Source organism: Myotis myotis, unplaced genomic scaffold (assembly GCF_014108235.1).
Source record: "Myotis myotis isolate mMyoMyo1 unplaced genomic scaffold, mMyoMyo1.p scaffold_m19_p_4, whole genome shotgun sequence".
Taxonomy (NCBI): domain Eukaryota; kingdom Metazoa; phylum Chordata; class Mammalia; order Chiroptera; family Vespertilionidae; genus Myotis; species Myotis myotis.
In genome coordinates, this window is record NW_023416346.1 from 122,452,642 (window position 1) to 122,476,540 (window position 23,899).

Sequence of the window (23,899 nt, forward strand, 5' to 3'; positions counted from 1 at the left end):
CTTTACCTGAGTGATCAGAGTCAATGACATTAAAAATGATTTGCAGGTCAGATCGGTATCTGTACAGAGTTTCAATGAGAGCTGACTGAGCCTAAAATAAAGATTTTCTAAGTGTTAAAACATAGAATTAATAACACAGATCAATTTTAGTAAATATAACAAGCATAAAACACCATCACCAATTCAAAGTAGGGGATTTAGATAACCATTTGAAAAGGCAGGCCTTCCTTGGAGGCCCAACCCTCTTTAATCAGATAGAAGACCATGCTCTTCCGGTCTGCCATCTACACTCCCCAAGGGACAGGGCCAAAGTAAATCAGGAAGCAATAAATAAAAATAGCCAACATATATTGAGAACACCTTGTGGTGTGCCAGGCTCTGCACTGAGAGTTTTTCTGTGGGTTGTTTCATTCAGTCCTTAACACAGCCCTAAGGAACAGAACTACTATTATGTCCATTTTACAGATTAAAGAACAGAAAGGTAAAGTAAGTTTCCCAAGGTTCATATAGCTGGTAAGTGGGATTTGAATCTCAGCTGCCTGAAACCAAGGCCTATGAGCTCAGTCACCATGGTAAACTGCCTCATAAGTGAGGCCCAAAGTCTCCTTCCTGTGTGTATTTGAGGCTCCCACCTGCACTTTTACTTCCTCTCTCTTCTCTTAACCTCTCACCTCCCCTCCAATCACTCCAGTCTTAGTTCCCATCAGCTCACTTTCAGCCCAATGTTATAAATAATTGCTGATGAGTCATTAATTAATAAGTATGGGAGGGGGGGTCTGACAACTCTTCCTGGGGTATTTCCATTTTAATAAAGGATTCTAAACTTTAAAAGTCCTTAAGGTGCTTAGCCAGCATGGTCCAGTGGTTGAGCATCAACTTATGAACCACGAGGTCACAGTTTGATTCTCGGTCAGGGCACATGCACGGGTTGTGGGCTCCATCCCCAGTGGGGGGCATGCAGAAAGCAGCCAATCAATGATTCTCTCTCATCGTTGATGTTTCTATCTCTCTGTTCCTCTCCCTTCCTCTCCGAAATCAATAAAAATATATTTTTAAAAAGTCCTCAAGGTATAAGACGTTATGTCAGTAAGACTATACACTCACAGTTTAATAGGGAATATGCTGAATATTTTAAAGGGAGTGTTATATGAAAGACTGGATGTCATATCTGTGCTTCTGCTGGACAGCACTTAAGAGAGGAATCACACATTTGACATGATTTGCTTGCAGAAGCTTTTTCTCTTTTTTGCTTATCATTAGAATGCACACATTTCCTGAATAGACCGCAATGCACCTGCGAGTTCCCTCTTAGGCCTTTCCTAAGATTGCCACTCACGTCCATTAGATTATTCCACTCCCAACTTTTCAAACGACCAAGTTACTCTTACAGGTTGCCCAAAGGGTGTTTATAACCAGGTTTTAGCCGGAGCTGTCTTTCACTTGCCTCTTTCACAGGTTTTTGAATTTGAATATCGTGGAAGCAGGTCATGTAGTCAATATTCCCATCATCGTCTGTGAGAACCAGATGTGAACTCAGGGTTCTCCATGGTAAGTTCAGCCCCAAGGTGTTTTCCATAGAAAAAGCCCATTGTCCCATAGAAATTTTTCCTAACAATAACAACCAAAAAGAAAAAAAGTCTATTAATTGGTTGATAATTTGATTTAAAAAAAATGCAACCTCCTCAGGGGAGCCAGTGGGAAGCCTGGGGTTTAAATGCTTGGGTGCCTCCTACTCCCCTTTCCAGTTTGTCCTACCAGGCCCCACGGCTCCAAGGGAGGAACTAAAGAAAGTCTTTGGTATTCCACAGTGCTTTCCCTTACTGTTATGTGTAAGTAGTCAGACTTTGGGTGTTAGATGTCTTTTTCTGATTGACAAAATAAAGTATTTTATAATAGAAGATTTGAAAATGCAAAAGGATATAAAGAAAAAGTTATATAAAGGACAAAAGATTACTTTTATTTTTAACATTTTTGGCATATTATTCACTTTTCATTTTCCCAGATTAAACACCCTTTAATCCCCTAATATGATATGTAGTTTTTCAAAATATAAATCTTTATTTTCCCTGATTATTAAAGATATGCTAATTTAAAATGCTTTTGAATAAACATAAAATAAAACAATATTCACAATTTATATGTCCATTCTACTGTTGGTAGATACTGGATTATCTCCAATTTGGGGCTATCACAAATAGTGCTGCTAAGAACATTTCCATACATGCCCCTTTGGTGCACTGAACCTATAGCTCAATTTGGTGAGAATTTGTATCTTGACAACATTGACCCTTGAACATAGTAATATCTACCCATTTATTTCAATTCTTTTTCATTTTAATAATATTTTAGAAGTCTCATACATCAATTATTTGGTTTCTTCCTTGGTACTTATCTATTATGAATGGTATATTTTAAGGTTTTATCATCTATAAGTTAATTGCTAGCTATGCTAATTATCAATTTATTACCACTCAGCTCCAAATGTACCCTTCCTTGCCCTGGATTGTGATATTGGAGCTGATTCCTGTAAATATTTCCTTTTTTTTTTGGCAGCTGGTATAATGTTAGACTTTGTCAGCAGAGGGTACAGGAAGAATACTCTAAGACATGGCAGAAGAAATGGTTCTTGTATGCTTTACTCACTAGTATATTTCCCTGACACCACAGTGGTGCCTCCCTTGCCAGCAGTGGGTGGGAGACACAGTGGTGCACACCTCAAAGAGTTTTGCTGATATTACAGTGGGTGGCTTCATCCTCTCCAGCCCTGTCTCTCTAGCTGCAGACCAACTCTGACCTGAGACATCTCAGTGAACTTCTCCCTGCAGTGGGCCACAGTCACACCCTCCCTGATGAGGTCTGAATCTTAACCTTGGTTGGGAGTAGGAGACTCTTCGAAGTTTGTTCCTTCCTTGGGTACCCTCTCTCAGCCTTAGAGATAGTAGCTGTTCCCTACACTTCCTATTCCTATATTCTTTTACCTCTTTTAGTAATTAATTATTTTTTACTAGTTAATAATTCTTTATACTAAGTTTCAGTGTTCAAAACAGTGATGTGGTTTCTATCTCCTGAATAGGCTCTGACTAATACATAGTGATATTTTTTTTTTCCTTTCTAATTCTTATGGTTTTAATTTGCCTTATTTCACTGGCTAACATCTCTAGTAGAATGTTGAACAGTCTTGAGAGTAGACATCTGTATTAGTTTCCTACTGCTGTTATAACAAATTACCACAGACTTAGTGGCTTAAAATAATACAAATTTATACTCTTATATTTCTGGAATTTCGAAGTCCAAAATCAGTTTCACAGAGAAAGGAGATGCAGCCTAGAGATTTATCATACTTACTGTGAGGCTGGTAAATGCACTACAATTCTGCATCCTCTAGATTCTAGCTATTTCTTAACAGGCAGGCCTTCCAGAGTGTCTAGTCTGACATATTACCAAAATAGAATTTAAATTCAGGATTGTTGTTTGAAAGAAGCTTACTGAAAAGGAGGACTATGCCTTTTCCCAAGCATATAGTGCATTATATTTTATTTTATCTCTATCATTCCTCACTAGTAAAAATAGAGAACCGAGATCTTAAGAAAGCAAAGAAAATGAAAACAGATCTGCATGTAACCTGACATGTTAAGAAATGGTAAGCATTGTATAATTTTATTACCTGATTTAGTTCGGTCTTGAAGTTGGAAACTACGAATGAGATCTGTTTTTCGTGAAACCATTCTCTCTTTCAGTATCCTGATGGCACTACTTTCTATGGTGTTCACTCTATGTTAAGAAAACAATTATTAGGTGAAAATTACATAAATCATCATGTTCTGTTTCATTTTAATGTACTATGTTACTCACCAGTTTCTGCTTTTAAAAAAAGTTTTAATTGATTTCAGAGAGAGGAAAGCAGAGGAAGAGAGATAGAAACATCAATGATGAGAGAAAATCATTGATCGGCTGTCTCATGCACACTCCACACTGTGGATCGAGCCCACAACCTGGGTGTGTCCTGACCAGGAATCAAACCATAACCTCCTGGTTCATAGGTCAATGCTCAACCCCTGAGCCACACCAGCTGGGCAATAAAAACATATTTTTTTCAAAATTATCCTGCTATATTTGGTCAAACATTTAATTAACTCACCCCTAATGTCTTGGCAGGCCCAGACCACAGTATTTTGTGAGCCGTATAAGGCCTGCAGGCCAGAAGTACCTCACCCCTGTTATATACCATATTAATAGAATAAAGGACAAAAAACACAATCATCTCAATAGATGCAGAAAACATATTTGGCAAAATCCAATATTCTTTCATGATAAAAACACTCCACAAACTAGTAATAGAGGGGAACTTCTTCAACTTGATAAGGGGCATCTATAAAAAACAACACAGCTAATATACTTAATGATAAAAGACTGAATGGTGTCCCTGTTAAGATTGGGAACAAGATAAAATATCTGCTTTCACCACTTCTATTCAACATTGGTGTGGAGGTTCTAGCCAGGGCAATTAAGCAAGAAAAAGAAGTAAAGGCATCCAGATTGGAAGACAAGAAGTAAAACTATCTCCATTCACAGATAATATGATCTTGTATATAGAACATCCTAAGGAATCCACTAAAAACTAACAGAACTAATGTAGAAGTTCATCAATATTGCACAAAACACACAAAAAATAAACTGTATTTCAATACACTAAAAATGAACCATTCAAAAATGTAATTAAGAAAATAAATCCAGCTTCTGCACAGCGAAAGAAATCAGCATCAAAATGAAAAGAGAGCCCACTGCATGGGAGAACATATTTGCCAATGATACATCTGATAATGGGTTAATTTCCAAAATATATAAAGTACTCACACAACTCAACAAAAGGAAGACAAACAACCCAATCAAAAAATGGGCAGAAGATCTAAACAGACACTTCTCCAAAGCAGACATACAAATGGCATATGGAAAAATGAGACATATGGAAAAATGCTCAATGTCACTAGTCACTAAAGAGATGCAAATTAAAACAATAATGAGGTACCACTTTACACCTGTCAGGATGGTTACCATCAAATAAATCAACAAATATGTGCTGGTGGGAATATGGAGAAAAGAGAATCCTAGTACACTGCTGGTGGTAATGCAGATTGGTACAACCACTATGGAGTGGAAAACATTATAGAGTTTCTTCAAAAAATTAAAAATGGTACTGCCATTTGACCCAATGATCCCACTTCTAGGAATATATCTTAAGAAATCCAAAACATCAATCAGAAAGAACATATGCACCCCTATGTTCATAGCAGCATTATTTACAATAGCTAAGATCTGGAAACAGCCCAAGTGCCCATCAGTAGATGAGTGGATAAAAAAATTGTGGTACATTTTCACAATGGAATACTATGCAGCAGTAAAAAAGAAGGATCTCTTACCCTTTGAGACAGCATGGAGGGACCTGGAGAGTATCATGCTAAGTGAAATAAGTCAGTCAGAGAAAGATAAGTATCACATGATCTCACTTACATGTAGAATCTAATGAACAAAATAAACTGACAAACAAAATAGATCCAGAGACATGGAAGCATGCAACAGACTGAGGATCCTTAGAGGGAAGTGGGGAGGGAAGAGAGCAATCAAAGAACTTATATGCATATATGCATAACCTATGGACACAGGCAATAGTGTTATGAAAGCCTAGGGAGGAGAAAGGAGTGGGAAGGAAGGGAGGGTCAACTGGGGGGTAGGGGGACACCTGTAATACTTTCAACAATAAAGATAGACTTTTTAAAAATAAAAGAACTCCACTTTATAGTACCAAAAAGAATAAAATACTTATAAATGACTTTAACAAAAGATGTCTAAGACTTGTACACTGAAAAGCACAACACTGTTTAAGGAAATGAAAGAAGGTCTCAATAAATAGAATAATATGGGTTGGAAGACTTAATATTGTTAAGTTGGCAACAGTCACAAAATTGATCTATAGATTCAAAATAATCCCTATCAAAATCCCAGTTGGCATTTTTTGCAGCAGTTGAGACGCTGATTCTAAAATTCATAGACAAATGTCAGGGACACAGAAAAACCAAAACTATCTCAAAAAAGAACCAGGTTCAACTCACATTTCCGTTTCAAAATTTACCACAAAGGTATAGTGATCAGGACAGTGTGTTACTCACATTAGGATAGACATGTAGTTCAATGGAATCCAATTTAAAGTCCAGAAATAAACCTGTACCTTTATGGTCAATTGATTTTTGACAAGTGTGCCAAGACAATTGAATGGGGGAAGGATAATCTTCCTGACTGATGGTGCTAAGACAACTGAATGTCCGCAAGTACAAGAATGAAGTTGGATCCCAATCTTACACCATACATAAAAAGTAACTCAAAATGGATCAGACACCCAATTGTAAAAACTTATTCAGTAAAATTCTTAGAAGAAAACATAGGAAAGTGTTTGGGGTTAGGCAATGGCTTCTTAAATTCAACAATTCATATATCTAAAAAGTGACATGTATACAGGCTTTATAAAGAACTCTTACAACACAATAATATAAAATGGGGGGATAATATACATAGGAAATTCAAAGAAGAGAAAATGCAATTTCCAAAAACATAAGATGGGTAAACTCAGCTTGGCAAAATAAGAATAGGGTAAAAATATCTGAGACTAATGAGGATGTGAAGAAACGGTATATTGTTCTTCAGGTTGTTAATTATTACAATTCTTGGAGTATCCAGCAACATTTTAAACATATAAATCCATAAATCTCGTATTTTGAAATCTTACCTAAAAGCAACACTAAAACTTTATATATATATACACACAGAGAGAGAGAAATGTTTGTTGTAGTATTGTTTTTAAGTGCAAAACCCTGGAACCATTCTGGTTGGCCATTATTTGAATAAGATTTACTCACTTCACAAGTGTTATGGCATATATACACTACAGAATATTATGTATCTATTAAGAAGAATGAATTAGGTCTATATGTACTAACTTGGAGTGATGTTCATGATAAAACCTTTAGGGAAAAAGTCAGTTGTAGAATAGAGTGTGCAGTGTGATTCTATCTTTATAAAATGAAATGTATGTATGGTGTTTATTGACTTTCTCCTCCTACTAGGATATGCATTTGATGAGAGAAAGGATTTTTGCTTATTTAGGTTATTGCTATATCACCTGTGCCTAAAACAGCGTCAGATACATAATATGTGCTCAATTTGTTTTTTATTCAATGAATGAACAATTGCTTGTCTATTTTTGTAGAAGCAAGGAGAACAGGGTGGAAGGTCCACACCAGGCTATTAATTTCAGTTACCTATGGGGAAAAGGATTATTGAAAAGTAAGGGGAGAGAGATCATTAACATTTTCTTTATATATCTCACTTCTTAATAATAAATATATTCATTTTATAATGAAAATATTAAAAAGATAATGTTAAAGGGAGAAAAAGAAGACAAGCTATGAATGCCATTACATGGAGAAACACACACAACTCTTTTGTCATATACACTGCTGGATAAAGAAGAGACAAAGAAGTAACTCCAGACTGGGCTGTTTGAGGGCGGGGACAGACAAAACTATAGGTTACAGGGCTGGATGGTGTGGGGACCTTTTTTTTTTTTTTACATTCAATTAAGGACTGGATGCTGACCACTTTATCCATATAAAGAGATGTATAAATTTAAAAATTGCTCTTCTTGTTGTCAAATATGAATGTATTTGCTACTTCGTGTCTGGAACTATTTCCATACCAATGCGTAAACAATAAGTAGTTGTCTTCACCCTCGTGGCTGTTCTTAGTCACTTTGGATTGGTTATATTTGGTCACCAGTACCCATGTTCAGAATTCCCCTTAGAGTATACACACCTTTGATGAAGAGGTCTTAGGCATGTTGCCTTTGTTACTTGGTACTGGAAAAATCGAAGGGTTGTACAAAAACCAACCTTGATGTAAGCACCTCGATTACTGCCTTCTTCATAATAATTAGAAGCAGAAAATACCGTAATAACCTAATTAAAGAATAAGAGGATCGGGTTTACATAGAGGTAGTTCTCAAAATATCCTTCAATAAAGTCAGAAATAGCTCAAATCTTAAAAAAGCAAAAATTAAACAAAGTTCAGAATCCATACAAATCATTCAAGCCTGTCAAGATTTCCTGTGATTCCACTGGAGAGAAACAAGGCTTTTAAATCAGTGTCCCCAGAAGTACTGATTTTTAGCCTTCATCCACACAGGGTATGGCCTTGCAATCCTGAGTATAATCTCAGCTTCAATCTTAAAATCCTCCTTAATGCTCTGTTTTGTAAATTCTAAATTTTCCAAGGGGGTAAAGCCTTTATTTTCTTTTCTTGTGACATTTGAGCATTCAAAATAAAACGTATCTAGTATCAGTCTTTTGCTTTTGCTTGGAACTGACTGATTTGGAGGGCCCAAGGCACTCCACAAAACCAGTGCTTTAAGGGCATAGAAATAGTGGCTAAAATAAGGGACCATGACCACTCAGTTGGCCTTGGGGCTGTGGTGGAGGATGGATGGTAACATCTGTCAGTGACCAAAAACCTTGCTTAGATCAAGTCCTATCCTAATAAGTCACTGCTATTTTCTCTCCATTTTCTTATTACCAACAATCCTATATAATAAAAGGGTAATATGCAAATTGACCCTAATAGCAGAATGACTAGGAATGACAGGTCGCTATGATGTGCACTGACCACCAGGGGGCAGACGCTCAATGCAGGAGCTGCCCCCTGGTGGTCAGTGCACTCCCACAGGGGGAGCTCCGCTCAGCCACAAACTGGGCTGATGGCTCCAAGTGTAGTGGTGGTAGCGGGAGCCTCTCCCACTTCCTTAGTAGTGCTAAGGATGTCCAACTGCGGCTTAGGCCTGCTCCCCACAGGACATCCCCCGAGGGCTCCTGGGCTTCCAGAGGGATGTCTGACTGTCAGCTTAGGCCAAATCCCCTAGGGAGCAGGCCTTAGCCGGCAAGTGGACATCCCCCAAGGAGTCCTGGACTGCGAGAGGGTGCAGGCCGGGCTGAGGGACCCGAGTGCACAAATTTTTGTGCACTGGGCCTCTAGTCTCTAAATAATACTTGCCTTAACCACCTCACAATTGTTATTAAGAGCCTGAAATGTAGTAATATAATTAAGAAATGCAAAAGTGTTGAAATAGAAGGAAATGACATTCAAATTTATATTCTTTTGTATTCATTGCTGTTCAGTATTAGAAAAAGGAGTATCCCAGGACAAATTGGGACAAGAAACCAGTTCCTCAGTCCTCCCCTCTTCTAGCCTTATTACACACCACTGCAGGAGCACAATATACTCCATTTTAGTGGCTGCAGCTTAACTAACTACAGTGAATGACTTCCTAGAGATCACCTTCTCAAGTGAGTGGAGGGGAAATGAATTCATTGCTCTGCCCTGCACCAGGAACATGCAAAGGTGAAAGAGCAAACTGGATTCACGGCTGCCATTTAAGTGCTCAATGAGGATAAATACAATCTCAACCCCACCTTACTGGAGATTTGCCTTGAGATCAGTAAAAGCCTTTCTCTGTGTGTATTTAGTGTTGCATGTCAGTTTCTGTCTTTGGGATTAGGGAAGATGACGGAATTAAACCAAATATCCCTTAGGGTGAGGGACAGAGAGGCCCCGTCCAACAATGTATGTAAACCCTACAGCAGTGATGGCGAACCTATGACACGCGTGTCAGAGGTGACACGCAAACTCATTTTTTGGTTGATTTTTCTTTGTTAAATGGCATTTAAATATATAAAATAAATATCAAAAATATAAATCTTTGTTTTACTATGGTTGCAAATATAAAAAATTTCTATATGTGACACGGCACCAGAGTTAAGTTAGGGTTTTTCAAAATGCTGACACGCTGAGCTCAAAAGGTTTGCCATCACTGTCCTACAGTCTCCTGTTTCTGTCTACCAAAGCATGGCCTTCTCTCTAGGTACCAGGGAAGACATCTTTCCATGGGCCTTTAGGTGAGACACATCCTGTGAAGAAAGACTGTGCTTAGGGGAAGGATGTCTGTGATGGTGTCACCAACAATGTTAGCTTACCTTCCCATCATGGCATATTTCATACCCTTCAGGCTTACATTCGTGAGACCTAATGAGCAGCTTCAAATGGTTTTTATTAAGAAACTTCGAGGTAACATCTGGCCCAAAATAGCAGCCCCCTCCTCGACATGTGTTTGGATAACAGCCTCGTTTCCCTCTAGGATCACTCCACAGAATATCGATAACCTTAAAACAACAAACCAGATTAGGCTGCTATTTACAAGGGAGAGTTTATCTTTCTAGATTCCAAATTCTTTTCCAGAAATATATACCCATATTATCCCAAAGTCTTACTATTTCTCATTCCTCCTTCAAAATTGTTTCATATTTTTATCCTTCATGAATCTCTTCGAGAATAGTTTTAATTTTATAGCCACCAAAATCCCTTTCTGCTCATCCCCAATAACCAATGTTGCAATAATAGTAACTGATGTAGAAATACCTAGTAATCATGAAGAATCAGCTTTGGCTTTTTTTTTTTAATCCATCACAAATGTTTCACAATTGCCGATTCTACAAAAGTCTTTTCTCTTGAAAGAACTTAATTGTCATGTTCAAAGGAGATAGCCATTTCCCCACAATGAACACACATTAGGTATTCTTAATATGGCCAAAGAGATAAGGTAGGTCTCTCAGTTGTGGCTTTGGCCCTGGTGTTTGTACTGTTGAGTACATAGGTGAGGAAGTGTTTTTCATATCACAAATATAGACAACTGCTTATCCAAGAATACCTCCTAAAGCATCTCTTTTGACTTTATGCCCTCTTGATAAGTACATCTCAGTTTCAACAATATATTTAGCCACTGGTTGGTTTCCACAATGTGTTCTACTAAACCCACAAGTATTTTATTAGCATAACATTTTCTTTTGGGGCTGAAATAAGCAAAAGCAGTCTACATGATGTCCAGGACAAAAGATCCAAGTTTCTAAGAATATTTTAATAGAAATTTGGGGGCTTCCTGTTTGTGGCTGTAATCTATGTATAATGTTTCTTTATTCAAATGTCTCCTACAGGAGCTTAAACAGTAGTGAAAAAAACTAATTTTGTCACTAAATATGTATAACCTTGAGAAAACTCTCTGGATCTCAGTTTCTAGATCTTTCAAATCAGAGGTTTGGGCCATAAGACTTGTAAAGTATCTCAAAGTTCTAACAAACCATGATTCTAAGAGTCTATATCCACGTGCTTCTTTTGAGGGAATGAAGAAGCATGCATTTTAAGTTGTACAGTTACTCTCGTGCAGTGGTTCTCAACCTTCCTAATGCCACGACCCTTTAATACAGTTCCTCATGTTGTGGTGACCCCCAATTACATTGTTACAAATTGAACATAATTAAAGCATAGTGATTCATCACAAAAACAATATGTAATTATATATATATGTTTTCTGATGGTCTTAGGCGACCCCTGTGAAAGGGTTGTTCGACCCCCAAAGGGGTCGCGACCCACAGGCTGAGAACCGCTGCTCTAGTGGGTGTTAAGAAGAGGGCCAGAAGTGGCTGTCCCACTAAACATGATAGTACAGCTACTTATAGGTTTGGCATTGAAGGAGAGGTAGATATAGTAAGGGAAAAGACAGTGAGGTGGAGAAAAGAACAGAACTGGCTGGGTAACTGCTCTGGGATGACAGGCACCAGGTCAGAACTGGAGAAACATTGCACCAGACACATTTCAGACACTTGTAGAGTTTTTGATGATTGATTAAAGTGAGAATTAAAACCACCCAAAGATGATTCTCCTTTCTTCCCTACTAAATTCAATCACTAGAACAACCCTACCCTACAAATAAATAAAATGGAACCCATTTACTTTGCTGGTGTTTATGATAAAAATAACACTTGCATTTTAAACTGAATGATATCTTGCTCCTATACCATAAACTCATGTTTGGAGGATGACTTGGCATCCTATATAATAAAGAGGTAATATGCAAAATGACCCTCATGCCCTCACATCACAAGATGGCTGCCCCCACATTGTCACAAGATGGCCACCCCATGTCATCACAAGATGGCCACCCCACATTGTCACAAGATGGCCACCCCATGTCATCACAAGATGGCCACCCCACATCATCACAAGATGGCCACCCCATGTCATCACAAGATGGCCACCCCACATCGTCACAAGATGGCGCCACAAGATAGCCACCCCCATGTTGTCACAAGATGGCCACCACAAGATGGCTGCCCTCACATCATCACAAGATGGCTGCCCCCAAGTCATCACAAGATGGCCACCACAAGATGGCTGCCCCACATTGTCACAAGATGACCACCCCCACATTCTCACAAGATGGCCAACAGGGGAGGGCGGTTGGGGGTGATCAAGCTGGCAGGGGAGCAGTTAAGTGTCAATCAGGCTGGCAGGGGTGCAACTAGGGGCAATCAGGCAGCCAGGCAGGTGAGTGGTTAGGAGCCAGCAGTCCCATATCGTGAAAGGGATGTCCTACTGCTGGATATATTTTATTGATTTTTTTACAGAGTGGAAGGGAGAGGGTTAGAGAGTTAGAAACATCAATGAGAGAGAAACATCAATCAGCTGCCTCCTGCACACCCCCTACTGGGGATGTGCCTGCAACCAAGGTTCATACCCTTGACTGGAATCGAACCTGGGACCCTTCAATCTGCAGGCTGACGCTCTATCCACTGAGCCAAACCGGTTAGGGCCAGACTGCTGGTTTTAAACTGGTAGATGGACATCCTCTCAGGGGCCCCAGATTGGAGAGAGTGCAGGCTGGGCTGAGGAACACCCCCCCCCCCAGTGCATGGATTTTATGCACTGGACCTCCAGTTTAGTATAATAAAGGAGAAAACATGGAACACAAGGAGTTTTGTTTTATAAGGAGGGGATTAAGATTTAAATTCCGCCCTAACCATTTGGCTCAGTGGATAGAGCATTAGCCTGCAGACTGAAAGGTCCCAGGTTCAATTCCAGTCAAGGGTATGTGCCTTGGTTGCAGGCACATCCCCAGTGGGGGGTGTGCAGGAGGCAGCTGATCGATGTTTCTCTCTCATTGATGTTTCTAACTCTCTGTCCCTCGCTCTTCCTCTCTGTAAAAAATCAATAAAATATATTTTAAAAAAAGATTTAAATTTCCACATGAGGTGTAAGTCAATTATGCCAAATTACCCCGGAAAACCTCTTAAATTACCCTTAAAGCATAGTATATATGATTTTGTATATACAACCCTATATAGCAATGTGGATGTGTGATATTTTATATATGTGATAATGTATAATATATTATATGAAAGTAAAATTTTATACATTTCTCTCCTTTTTGCCATATGTATATAGTTGAAATTTACATAAACTAAATGCACATATGATGGGGCTCTGTTGAAATAGATTAATCACTGGCCAAGGAATTAATTCTTCAAGTGTCACCTATGTCACTTGGGACAAATCACTTTGCCTATTTAGGCCTTAGATGGCTCAACTATGAAATGAGGAAGATATATGTAACACTCATTTTTCTTTGATTAAAAGTCATGAGGGATAGGTTTATAGAAATGAACTTCAGAATCATTCATTCCTTGAATTCTGCATTTCTTTTTTGTCTAGAATTCATTCACTTGAGCAGGTTTACACAGACTGTGGCTACAACATAGATTTAATTCTGAGGCTCAGAAACAAAAACTTCTATAAAGGGTGAAACAAATTCCTAGGCAGAGATAATCTCTCTCTTCTCTGGAACACCCTGTCTCCTCTGACATGCAGGGTATTTAGGGTGATAAGTGCAAAAAGAATAACTTACCATTCTTTCCTGAAATTGTCAAACTAAAAATTGGGAAAGTTTTACTGAATGACAGCTTTTTATGACCTGGTCAATAAATATCTGATTACAAAACACTGTTGAAACTAAAGATCTGAAGAAATGGAAAGACATCCCATGTTCATGAAGTTGAAGATATAATATTAAGAGTGCAATAGCATCTAAATTGATCCATAGATTCAAGGCAATGCCTACCAAAAATCCCAGCTGCTTTTTGGTAGAAATTGACAAGCTGATCCTAAAATTCATATGGAAATTTAAGGGATCCAGAATAGTCCCAAAAAAATCTCGAAAAAGAAGAAAAAAGGGTGGATAACTCACACTTCCCAGTTTTAAAACTTCATACAAAGCTACCATAATCAAAACTGTGTAGTACTAATCTTATCTAATAAAGAGGGAATATGCAAATTGACCATCACGCTGTAATGGTCAAGATGGCTACACCCACAGCGGAGGCAGGGATTCCATAACACAAGAGGGCTGTGTCCACAGTGGAGGCAGGGATTCTGTAAAACAAGATGGCTGTGCCCACAGTGTAGGCAGAGTTCCTGTAACGAGCCTTAAGGAGCAATCAGCAGGGACCTGAGGCTGCGTGGCTCTGGGCTGGGGCAAAAGACCTGAGGCTGCACCCCCTGCCTGGTAGGGCTTGACAAGGGACCTCAGGCTGTGGCCCCCCACCCTGGCACTGGGCCAGGGGACCTGAGGCCATGCCCCACGCCCCGACGGGGCTTGACAGGGGACCTCTGGCCATGCCCCCTGCCCAGCGGGGCTTGATGGGAAATCTCAGGGCATAGCCCCCGCCCAGCGGGGCTTGACAGGGGACCTCAGGCCACACCTCCACCCTGATGCCAGGCCAGGGGACCTCAGGCCGAGCCACCTGCCTGGTGCCAGGCTGGAGGACCTGAGGTTGCACTCCCCGTCCCAACGCCAGGTTGGGGGACCTGAGGCCACGCCCCCCACCATGCAGTGCTTGACAGGGGACTTCAGGCTGTGCCTTCCACCCATGGGGCTTGACAGGGGACCTCAGGCCATGTCCCCCACCCATGGGACTTGACGGGGGACCTCAGGCCATGCCCCCTGCCCCAGTGCCGGGCCAGGGGACCTGAGGCTGCACCCCCCGCCTGGTGGGGCTTGACGGGGGACCTCAGGCTGTGACCCCTGACCCAGGCCAGGGGACCTCAAGGTGCACCTCCTGGCCCAGGCCAGGGGACCTCAGGCTGCGCCCCCTGCTCCAGCGCCAGGCCAGGCAACCTGAGGCCGTGCCCACCTGGAGGGTTTGATGAGGGTGGGGCCGGCCAGGTCTGGATCTAGTCCAATGGGGGTGGGGCCAGCCAGGTATGGGTTTTGTGTGATTTCGAGGCACATGTGGGTGGGCGGGGACTTGACTCTGGTTCCCATGGCACACCCCAGACTCTGACAAGAGGAAGATTTTCATATACATTTTACTAATTTTCTTTCATCTCTGATACTTCTATTATAAAGAGCAAATAGCAATATTAAAATATTTCCTCTAATTAATTCCCTTTTAATGTACACAAATTTCGTGCACCGGGTCACTAGTATAAGGATAAACATATAGATCATGGAATATAATTAAGATTCTAGAAATAAACCTTCATATTTAAAGTCAATTGATTTTTGGTGGGGGTACCAAGAAAATTCAGTGGGATCAGTCTTTTTAACAAATGGTGCTGGGATAACTGGATATCCACATACAACAGAATGAATTTTAACACCTACCTCATACCATACACAAAATTAACTAAAAATGGATCAGACACCTAAATGTAAGAGCTAAAACTATAAAACTCTTAGAACAAAACATAGGAATATATCTTCATGACTTTGGGTTAGGCAATGACTTCTTAGATATAATACCAAAAGCACAAAGCAAAAGCCCTGAGTAAAAGAAGCCAGACACAAGAGATCAAATATTGTAACATGTCCAGAAAAGGTAAATCTATAAAAACCAAAAGAGATTAGTGGTTACCTAAAACTAAGGGGAGCAGGGCTGGGAGAGTGGGGAGGTGGAGAGGAAATGGGGAGTGACTGATAATAGGTATGGAGTTTATTCGGTGATAAAAATATTCTAAAATTAGACTGTGGTGATAGCTGAACAACACTGTGAAAATACCAAAAAACAATGAAGCATATGCTTCAAATAAGTACATTATGTGGTATGGGAATTATATATCAATAAAGCTGTCAAAAAATAGTGATAAATTCAGTGAGAAGGATATGATCTGTGTATAAAGGCAAGTCACTTTTTATCTCTATATTGTAAGGGACAACATAATCTATGCTGTGTCTTCTTTGCCACTTTGGTGAACAATCTGATGACCTACCTGTTCCCACTCATGCTTTGTTAAATAATCAGAAGGTGATCCACTTAATTTGACTCCTCGAGGCACATGTCCTTTATTCTTCTTCGTCTCAGTACCACTATCTTTATCCACTGGAACTGGTGGCATTAGCACGGATTTCATCTACAAAACAAATTCTTGCTTTAGTCAAACCCTATGCTTGGTGTGCTGCACGCAGAAACTTCAGTACCAGTTGCTATTCTGTCTATATTGTTGTGCCTCAACCCAGTGAAAAACGCATGGTCATCTTTTGCATCTCACCCATTTTCTTTATCTTAGTAATTCATTGATATCTAGAAAGTGAGCCTGTTAAATTCTGCTTGTACAATTTTCAAATAGATACATTTGCTCTACAGGGAAAGTCTCCCATTAGTTTCTAAAGGACCCTAGAGGCACAGATGTCAGTGATAGACATGTTCTGAGGCATCATCTCAGGAAATGGACGATGCTAAGGGAAAACTGTCTCCCTCTGAGCCTTTATCTATACATTAGAGACCCGGTGCATGAAATCCGTGCGGGGGGGGGGGGGCGTCCCTCAGCCCAGCCTGCACTCTCTCCAATCCAGTACCCCTCAGGTAATGTCCAACTGCCAGTTTAGGCCTTTCAGGATTGGGCCTAACCAGCAGTCGGACATCCCTCTTGCAACCTGGGACTGCTGGCTCCTAATTAATTGCCTGCCTGCCTGCCTGATCACCCCTAACCACTCTGCCTGACAGCCTGATGCCCCTAATTGCTCCCCTGATGGCCTGATCACCCCTAACCACCTCTGCCTGCCAGCCTGATTGTCCCCTAACTGTTCCCCTGCCGGCCTGATTGCCTCCTAACTGCCCTCCCCTGCTGACCTGATCGCCCCTAACTGCCCTCCCCTGCTGGCTTGATTGCCTTTAGCCAACTCTGCCTTGGCCTCTGCCACTGTGGCTCTGTCCGGAAGGATGTCTGGTCTAATTAGCATATTACCCTTTTATCAGTATAGATGGGGCTAAGAGAGAACCAATAGGCTTTGATTTCAGAAATACTTCAAAAGTGGCTGTTTTTCATTTTATTGTGTTTTCCTGGAGAAATGTGAGAAAGTACATTTATGTCCAGGAAAGTTCTCAAAGGGGACAAAAGCTGAAAACTTTGGAAACCCTTCAACTTAAATGCAATGTGGTCTCAATCTGACCTGCCAGCAATTGGTGCTGTTCTCTAATCCTACTAATAAAGTGATGCATTTCTTTGGAAAATAAAATGTCTTTCTGATAGTATGCCAATTACTATAATCCCTTCTATATTCCCTTACATAACTTGATACTGTAATTTTACACTTGTTTCTTTATAGCACCCTACCCTTATACAAAATAATTTTTAACACTAATTCTGTTATATTGGTGGCCTTAGTTCAGTGATAGACAATTCTCTGTGGTAGGTTCTTAGTTTCTTCTATAAACTAGGGTGTATATGAAATCTTACCTTTGTTTTTCAAAAATAAAATTGAATCTTATTCTGAGGTCCTGTCTCATTGAGATTGTTGGAAATCCAATCTCAGCTATTATTGGTAAGTTCACAACCTACCCTCCTCATCCCCCTTCTCCAGCAAATGTCCCCAGGTCTTACGCAGAGCAGAATATTCTGGGAGGACACTCTGGACTTGGGTCCACACAATTTCTGATAAACTCATTGGGCAAGTCCACATGGTCTGTTAAGTAAGTGTGGCTCTTCTGTTTTCATGGCCAATAGGGATCAGGATACTTTGCCCCACCCCATTCCTAAGGTACCACAACATCATTTTCTCCTGGAGGACCTCCTAACCATTCCTCCCCCCATCCCCTGCCAGGGAGTTTGAAGAATACTAGAATCTTAATCTTACAGAGTATTCCTTCTCCATCTCTCTGCACTGACCCATCGTCCCAAACTGCCCACCTTACAAAATGCCTTTAATGAACCTAGAATGGAGGTTGTCATCAGGTTCCCCAAACCCTCCCCCTCCCCTACTAACAGTTATACCACAACAGGTGTAAAACAGGAAGCATGGTCACCCTACACTTGGAAAGTCCTAAGGGATGGAAAAGTAGGGGTTATAAATTTGGACTTGAGGCTCTAGGCAGGTTGCTCAGTTGGTTGGAGCCTTGCCCCCATGTATCAAGCTTGGAGGTTTAAACCCCAGTTGCAGCATATGCAGGAGGCAACCAATGAATGCATGGGTGAGTGGAACAATAGACTGATGTTTCTCTCTCTTTCTCTCTCTCTCCCCTTTCCCTCCCTCCCTCTCCATTCCTCTTTCTCAAATCAATTTTTTAAATTAAAAATAAATAAAATTGGACTTCAAAATCTACTTTTGTATCCCATCTGGTAGAGTTCTAAAGGCTTGAACCTACTACTTTTATTACAGCTCATTTATATTTAATACAACTATGTGCTGCCAGTTAAACCTCACTCTAGGAGAGTAGAAGCTACAAAAACTATGTAAGTCAAATTTTTATCTTTAAAATCCATCTTATGAGTTGGCAGAACAATGATCCTTAAATGGTAGGAAATTTGAGGTATCCTGGGAAAATTCCTGGTCCAGAAATCTCTACCGAGAGTCCGTTTTCATGATTGAAATTCAAACCTTGGTCAAAGTATCAGGAAAAAAAGGAGAGTTGGAGAAAAGAGCTCTATGTTCAGAGCTTACTCTATGTTTTCTTCATTTAGGTAATTATATTTAATCCTAATAATTCAATATGGCAGGTATTTTTAGCTTCAATGTATAGGTATGGAAACTGAGACCTAAACAACTTTGGTTCCTTGCCAGTCACCCAGTCAGGGAGTGGCAGAAGCAGGATGAAAAGCTAGCTATACCTGTCTGATGTCAGAACTTCATGGTATTTACTAGATCAAGGTGGCTCTCAATTTAGAGATAGTAATGGGCATTCCAGATACATGAGATCTTAATACCTGAAAAAGCCCTAGAGAGGAAATGGATAAAGGACTTAAATGTACGATGGGAAACCATAAAAATACTAGAGGAATCCAAAGGCAACAAAATCTCAGAATATGCCGAAGCAATTTCTTCACCGATACAGCTCCTAGGGCATTGGAAACTAAAGAGAAAATAAATGGGACTACATCAAAATAAAAAGCTTCTGCACAGCAAAAGAAACCATCAACAAAGCAACAAGAAAGCCCACTGCATGGGAGAACATATTTGCCAATGTTATCACCGATAAGGGTTTAATCTCCAACATTTATAGGGAACTCATACAACGTAACAAAGGAAGATAAACAATCCAATCAAAAAATGAGCAAAGGACCTAAATAGACACTTTTCAAAAGAGGACATTCAGAAAGCCAAGAGACATATGAAAACATGCTCAAAGTTACTAATCATCTGAGAGATGCAAATCAAAACAACAATGAGGTATCATCTCACACCTGTCAGAATGGCTATCATCAACAAATCAACAAAGGACAAGTGCTGGAGAGGATGCAGAGAAAAGGGAACACTCATGCACTGCTGGTGGGAATGCAGACTGGTGCAGCCACTATGGAAGACAGTATGGAGTTTCCTCAAAAAGTTAAAAATGGAACTCCCATTTGACCCAGTGATCCCACTTCTAGGAATATATCCCAAGAAACCAGAAACACCAATCAGAAAGGATATATGCATCCCTATGTTCATAGCAGCACAATTTACCATAGCGAAGATCTGGAAACAGACTAAGTGCCCATCAGCAGATGAATGGATTAGAAAACTGTGGTACATCTACACAATGGAATACTATGCTGTTGTAAAAAGGAAGGAATTCTTACCATTTGCAACAGCATGGATGGAACTGGAGAGCATTATGCTAATTGAAATAAGCCAGTCAATGAAAGAAAAATACCACATGATCTCACTCATTTATGGATAATAAGGACCATTATAAACTGAGGAACAAAAATAGATACAGAGGCAGAGCAACATTGAACAGACTGTCAAACTACAGCGGGAAGGCCGGGAAGGGTGGCAGGGGGGTAAGAGATCAACCGAAGGACTTGTATGCATGCATATAAGCATAACCAGTGGACATAAGACACTGGGGGGTAGGGGCGGTTGAGGAATTGTCAAGGGGGGTAAAAAAAAGGAGACATATGTAATACTCTTTGTAATACTTTAAGCAATAAAAAAAATTTAAAAAACAACACTACAATAAATAAAACAAAAAGCCCTAGAGAGGGCTACCTGCTCAGGCTAATCTCAGGAAAGGAAAATTCTTCAATCTGATCAATTGGTAGTGGCTGCCACAGCTGATCAGTTCTGTTGTCATAGGACAGGTGGTGGTGGAGTGTCTCATTCCTACCATGTGCTTGCCAATATTTGACTGACAAAAACATCATGTTCCCTTGCTCTTGGCTAGAATCATATCCCCTCATTATGCTAACACTATCTCATGTTGATCGAAACATCTTATTGACTTGACTATTTATTGATACCATGAGAAAGATGCCTTAGACTTAGGGTGGCCTTAAAATTTATTGCAACTGGTATACTTTTGAGGGTAAAGGGAGGTGCTATTAACACTTAGACCAAGACAACAGGTATAAATCAAGAAGTATGATCCTCTCTGGGTGAAGTTGGGGATGAGGCTATGCAAAATCACTACAGAATTAGCAAAAAGGTTATAAAAAGGTTTGTATCCAGTTTTGTCTTAGGCTTGCCCACTTTGCTCTTAAAATCTCTTAGGAGATATTCAATAAACATTGAGTTAAGTACTTATTACATCTTAATTGCTGGGGATCCTGGGGTTATATCAGGGAACTAGAGAAGCAGGGGAAGATAGTACACAAACAGTACCACAGTTCATTATTGAATTTTAGTAACTTATGAAGGATATATACAAGGGCTTCAGAGCATATAAAAGGAGAATTGATCTACTCTGCACATTGTGGAAGGCTTTGCAAGTGGGTCTATTTAAGCTGAAATTAAAAGGGTGAGAAGTTAGCAACAATATTATCATTCATATGTGTATAATGGTATAAGTGCTCCAAAAACTCAAGGTGAATAGGTGTCACACTTCTATCTATATCAGATTAAATTCCAGCTCTGGACTCCACTTGCCTAGATTGGTTAGAAATTGGTTATCAGTCCTGAGGGGTAAGGGTTTCTGTTTTTCACTAGGACCATATATGATCATCTGGCTTCAGAACTGCTATCGGGCCTCATGCCCATATGGTACCCCTAAGCCTCTGGTCTGGGGACTTGGCTGGTACAGGAGGAAGACAACTCTAGTCATTCTACAAAGCCCAGCAGAAGAAGCCTTTCACAGAACCCACACAACCACTTCCCTCAGAGGTTTTATACATGCCCCTGCTCTGTTTCTGTTGTTTTTAATATGATTACTTAGGCTTAAAAATATTTCCAAAAATATTATCCTGAGCTATTTGGAGTATTATAAGGGAACTCATATCAATTCAGAAATCAAGTGCTGTATGATTCCACCTATATTCGATACCTAGAGTAGTCAAATTCATAGAGATAGAAAGTAGAAGGGGCTAGGGGAGGGGGGAATGTAAAGTTAGTGTTAATATGTACATAATTTCAGTTTGGGAAGATAAACAGTTTGGGAAATTCATGGTAGTGATTTTGGTGATGGTTACACAACAATGTGAATTAATGCCACTGAACTGTACACTTAAAATTAGTTAAAGTGGTAAATGTATATTATGTATACTTTAGCATAATATTAATTAGAGATCTTAATTTTTAAAAATCACGATTTTTTTCACTATTAGAAATGATATGAAATGCCAACATTTCCTTATTTTCCCACTTTTATCATGAATTTAAAAATTTCCCATGTAGATCTAGTCAGTATGGCTCAGTTGGCTAAAGTGTCATCCAGCGCACCAGAAGGTCTGGGGTTTGATTCCAGTCAGGGCACATACCTAGGCTACAGGTTTAATCCCCAGTTGGGACACATATGGGAGGCAAGCAAAGGTTTCTCTCTCTCTCCCTCTCCCTCTCTCTCTCCCTCCCTCTTTAAAATCATTTTTTTAAAAAAAATTCCCATGTATAGAAGTTACCCATGTAGTTCTTTACCATACAATCATAGATTTTCTGAAATTTGTACCAATCTTTTTAGAGTTACAACCCCTAAAACACAAATGAATACAAAATAATAAATTAAAAAAGAGGTATATATCCTCTTATAAATCTATGAGACAAGATTCATGTAATCTGCCTTCTTACTTTGTTTCTCTCTATGTGATGGAGTAAATTCAGATCTGTGGACTCTGATATGCCACCATGCATGATCAGGATTTCATCATCAATGATTGTACCGAGTGGTAGCCAGGCAAAAACTTCTTCCAAGACTTGTAGGATTTTTTTTCCATGTATCTGAAAGTAAGAGCTTGAATAAGACTCATTTCTCTGATGGGTTCAAGTTTATTGAATAGTCTCAATGGATGGACAAAAAGCAAAACAGTTTTCATGCCACCTAAAGGAAGTCAGCACAGAGTCACTAACCCACTAGCATCCATTAACCATGTCTTTTTAGTCTGTATTTTTGAGACTGTCCCTTCCAGGGCGAGCTAATTCTAAGAGATAGTAAATGACTGGCCTATCATATGCAAGCCAACCAATCAAAAGCCCACACCCCCCAACCACCTCCTTTATGGGGCTGAAATTACTCAAACTAGCCAATCCTAAATCTGTTTGCACTGCTTTCCCCATTCCTTCCCAGGGAAAATTCAATAAACACACTCTCCGTCTCATTCCCTCTGCCTTCTGCCTAACCTTGGTGCTTCCCCATGTGGCCCCCCAGTGTGATGTGCTGTGCCTCCTGTTTCCTGATAACTTATTAAAAGCCCTTTCCTTTAGTACAGCTATGTTCTTGTTTGCATGTTTTACCACACCTGAGTAAAACAAATCCCAGGTACCTTTAAAACAATGGAATATGTTTGTATCTATGCTGAAATGTACAAAAGTCACATTGGAAAAGCTTGCTTTAGTCCAGGAAGAAAATTAAGCCTCTGCCATGGCTAGGACTTCCTTCTGTGCTTTTATTCATATCGATTCTGACTAGTTCGCCCATCACCCTTCCTGAAGGCTCTTTTTTTTTTTACTTCTATGTATAGCCAGCAAAGAGAATTTTTTTTAAAGTATGAGTCTTACCTTATATTTGCTCAAGACTTCTTTTGTGAAGCCATACCTGGAAAAAAAGGGGGGAGGATTAAAACTATTTAATTAAATGTTGATAACTCCTACTTATGTGAGCCATGCAAAAAAGGGAAGGCCTTGACATCTCACTATCACAAATGTCAGCAACTTAAGAAACTAGTCTTGAGTTGGAACTGATTATTATTTACCCAAGTGTTTGCTAGGCATGATGGAAAAGAACAAAAGCAGCCAAAACTTTTATCCCTATACTCAAGGAGCTTGTAGTATAGTTGGGGAAAGAAGATACATTTTTGTGAAACAATCACAAGCAACTTTAACAATATGGGGAAAGCTGTGTGGGAAAATGCTTTTAGTTACACAGAATTTCTCAGACCACCTATATCTTACAGTAAATGAATGATATGGAGAGAAAAAAAGACTGAAGAAAGACTAAGAAAAACCTAGAAGATAAACAAGTTGGCTCTTTATTGTCTCTCGGATATACTTCATGTTATGTATTAAAGGTTTTAATAGAAAGTGTCAGGAATTTTAGAGCCTGAATTAACAGTCACTAAGGGAGATTTA

At 39.8% G+C, this 23,899-nt stretch overlaps 1 protein-coding gene across 2 annotated transcripts in view; it reads right to left on the reverse strand.

Annotated features, from left to right (window-relative positions):
* Positions 1-23,899, reverse strand: part of PPEF1 (protein phosphatase with EF-hand domain 1) — a 117,865-nt gene that overhangs the window by 1,913 nt on the left and 92,053 nt on the right. For both annotated transcript variants that reach the window (XM_036306097.1, XM_036306096.1), the window contains 8 exons: positions 23,330-23,366; positions 22,403-22,552; positions 16,198-16,338; positions 10,074-10,259; positions 7,864-8,006; positions 3,665-3,771; positions 1,445-1,608; positions 7-91 (listed from right to left, as the gene is read on the reverse strand). In XM_036306097.1, the coding sequence (XP_036161990.1) occupies positions 7-91; positions 1,445-1,608; positions 3,665-3,771; positions 7,864-8,006; positions 10,074-10,259; positions 16,198-16,338; positions 22,403-22,552; positions 23,330-23,366 (1,013 nt within the window). The remainder of the gene's footprint in view (positions 1-6; positions 92-1,444; positions 1,609-3,664; positions 3,772-7,863; positions 8,007-10,073; positions 10,260-16,197; positions 16,339-22,402; positions 22,553-23,329; positions 23,367-23,899) is intronic.